Here is a 2,532-nt window from a genome sequence, read left to right on the forward strand (position 1 = left end):
AAGGTACCACGTGCGGGCAGGCGGCTGCATCTCGGTCAGGTCTCTGCATCTCGGCGGCTTCTCGGCTGCATCTGCATCTCGCCTGCTTCTCGGCTGCATCTGCATCTCGGCTGCATCTCGGCTGCATCTCGGCTGCGTCTCGGCTTCATCTCGGCTGCATCTCGGCGGCGTAACCACCCTCGACGGCGCGCTCCATCGAGCCGTCGGGCCCGCGCAGTGCCAGGCCGGGGCCGAGCGCCGCGCAGACCGTTGCGGCAAAGAGGGCGGCGACTGGCGCCGAGGGCGTGAGAGGGCGTGAGAGGGCGTGGAGAGGGGTGGAGAGGGCTTTTAGCGGCGGCGGGTCAATCGGGGAGGGCGGCGTGGAGGGCCGAGGGTGGTGAGGGCGGCGGGAGACCGTTGAGGTCCATCGCGATGGTTGTGACGAAGAGGTAGGTCGAGCGCATCGTCGTGGACGAGTCGGGCGGGAAGAAGTACGAGGCGAGGCAGCATCCCTGCAAAGACGGGACCGACGGGGCGTGAGCCAAAAGCGCTCGACGCGCGTCGCATGGCACCAGGCCATCCACACAATCGCACACACAATCGCAAACGGCCGAGGACGGGCGCAAAGAATCGGGAGAGGTGAGGGCCTCGCCTCGTACGCAAAGCCGGCAAAGACTCCGCTCATCGTGCCGATGTTGCGAAAGCACGATGTGTATAGATTGAGCTCGCGCTCGCGGATGGCGAGCAGCGACACTTTGAGGTCCGTTTCGAGGGCCTGCTTGTCGGCGTAGAGCATTGTCTGACAGCTCCTACTAGCAATCTCTGCAGCCACAGGAGAACCGCCTGCACGCCTTCGGGACAAAGAATTCCGGTAGCCCAGGATCGTGTAAGGCCCTCCCTTGGGTTGTCTGTTTTCTTTCTTTCTTTCTTTCTGTAAGGCCGTCCTCCCATCCCTCCCTTGGGTTGTCGGTTTCCTTCTTTCTTCTCTTTGTAAGGACGATCTGGGACACAGGGGAACGGGAGCGGGGAGCGCATCGCGACACGGAGGGGGGCTGGGCAGGGTTCACCCACGCTCGACCTCCTACTTCCTCATGATCCACCGCCGCCACCCTCGCCTCGCCCTCCCGACGCCTAGCCGCTCGCCTGCCGCTCGCTCGCACGTTCGCGCTCGACCTTCTACCTCCTCGTGATCAACCCGCCGCCACCCTAGCGCAGTGTGTGTGTGTGTGTGTGTGTGTGTGTGTGTGTGTGTGTGTGTGTGTGTGTGTGTGTGTGTGTGTGTGTGTGTGTGTGTGTGTGTGTGTGTGTGTGTGTGTGTGTGTGTGTGTGTGTGTGTGTGTGTGTGTGTGTGTGTGTGTGTGTGTGTGTGTGTGTGTGTGTGTGTGTGTGGATGTGTCTGTGTCCCTGTCGTGTCGTGTGTGTGTCGTGTGTTTAACTCTCGCACTAGCTCTCGCCCTCTCGCAAGCCTGGCGCCCTGGCCTCCGCCCTAACCGCCCGGCGGCCCGCACGCTCGACAGAACCCGGACGACGTGCGTGTTTCCTTCTCTACGAAAACACACACTCCCAAGTCAGCGCCATCGAGCAGCCATCGAGAACAACAAGACTTATATTACCCAAAAGCTAGGCCCACAACGCCCTCTATGTTGGGTCAAGGCGGGCGCCTACAACAAGACTTTGGCGAGCCAACGCAGCCGAGAGATAAAATCTTCGCAAGAGGAGAGCCAGGCCGCACAGCGCGAACTCGGTACTCGCCGCCGTACTGAGCCTAGCGCAGCGCGAACTCGCCGTCTGAGCCTAGCGCAGCGCGAACTCGCTCCTCTCGCTGCGCAACCCTAGCCGCGCAGATTTTTCTTCTTTTGAGGCGCCGCCTTGGTGCCGACAGCCTCTCGCCATTCGCGGCATGGAAATCACAGTGGTCGAGGCGTCCGGCGCTCGGGAGAAGGTGGCGGTCGGGCAGCAGGCCACGCTCGGCGAGCTGCGGCGCCGCATCCTCTCGCTCTCGCTCCGCTCGTGCACGCTTGCCCGCTCGGCGCCCGCCAAGACGCTGCACATCTGCTTTGACGGCGGGGTCCTCGGCCCCGATCGGGACGCGACGTCGTTGGTCGCGCTCGGCGTCACCGGTGCGCCCGTCGTGGTCGTGATTCTCGCCTCGGCTGCAGCAGCGAGCGGACAGGCGCCACCGCAAGGCCCGGCCCTCGGTTCGTCCTCCTCTCCCTCCTCCCTCGGGCAGCCGACCCGGTCCGCAGAGGAGGGAGGCGGCGAGCCGCCGCCGCCGCCACCGACCGCCGCCGCCCCCGCCGCCTCCCTGGACCCGCCCGAGGAGCCGCTGCTCTGCCGCACCTGCCATTGGGCGGGAGACAGAGGGCCACTTCCCCGAACCTTCCGGGAACTGTCGCATAGGACGCGCTCTGCCGGATCTGCTTTGGCGGTGAGGGGGAGAACGGGCTCGGCCGGCTCATCGCGCCCTGCCTCTGCTCCGGCCCGATGCCGCTCGCGGACGCACGCGCCCACACCATTCCGCTCAGCCGCCAGCCGCCGCCCGAGCTCCTTGTC

The 2,532-nt window shown here is 65.1% G+C and overlaps 1 protein-coding gene across 1 annotated transcript; it reads left to right on the forward strand.

Annotated features, from left to right (window-relative positions):
* Window positions 1-1,879: 1,879 nt before the first annotated feature.
* Window positions 1,880-2,411, forward strand: EMIHUDRAFT_254556 (hypothetical protein; the record flags this gene model as incomplete). The annotated part of the gene is made up of 2 exons (XM_005778269.1): window positions 1,880-2,177; window positions 2,380-2,411. The coding sequence occupies 2 exons, from the start codon at window positions 1,880-1,882 to the stop codon at window positions 2,409-2,411; spliced, it is 330 nt and encodes a 109-aa protein (XP_005778326.1).
* Between the last annotated feature and the right edge of the window lie 121 nt (window positions 2,412-2,532).

Source organism: Emiliania huxleyi, assembly GCF_000372725.1.
Source record: "Emiliania huxleyi CCMP1516 unplaced genomic scaffold EMIHUscaffold_2491, whole genome shotgun sequence".
In the NCBI taxonomy this organism is placed as follows: domain Eukaryota; phylum Haptophyta; order Isochrysidales; family Noelaerhabdaceae; genus Emiliania; species Emiliania huxleyi.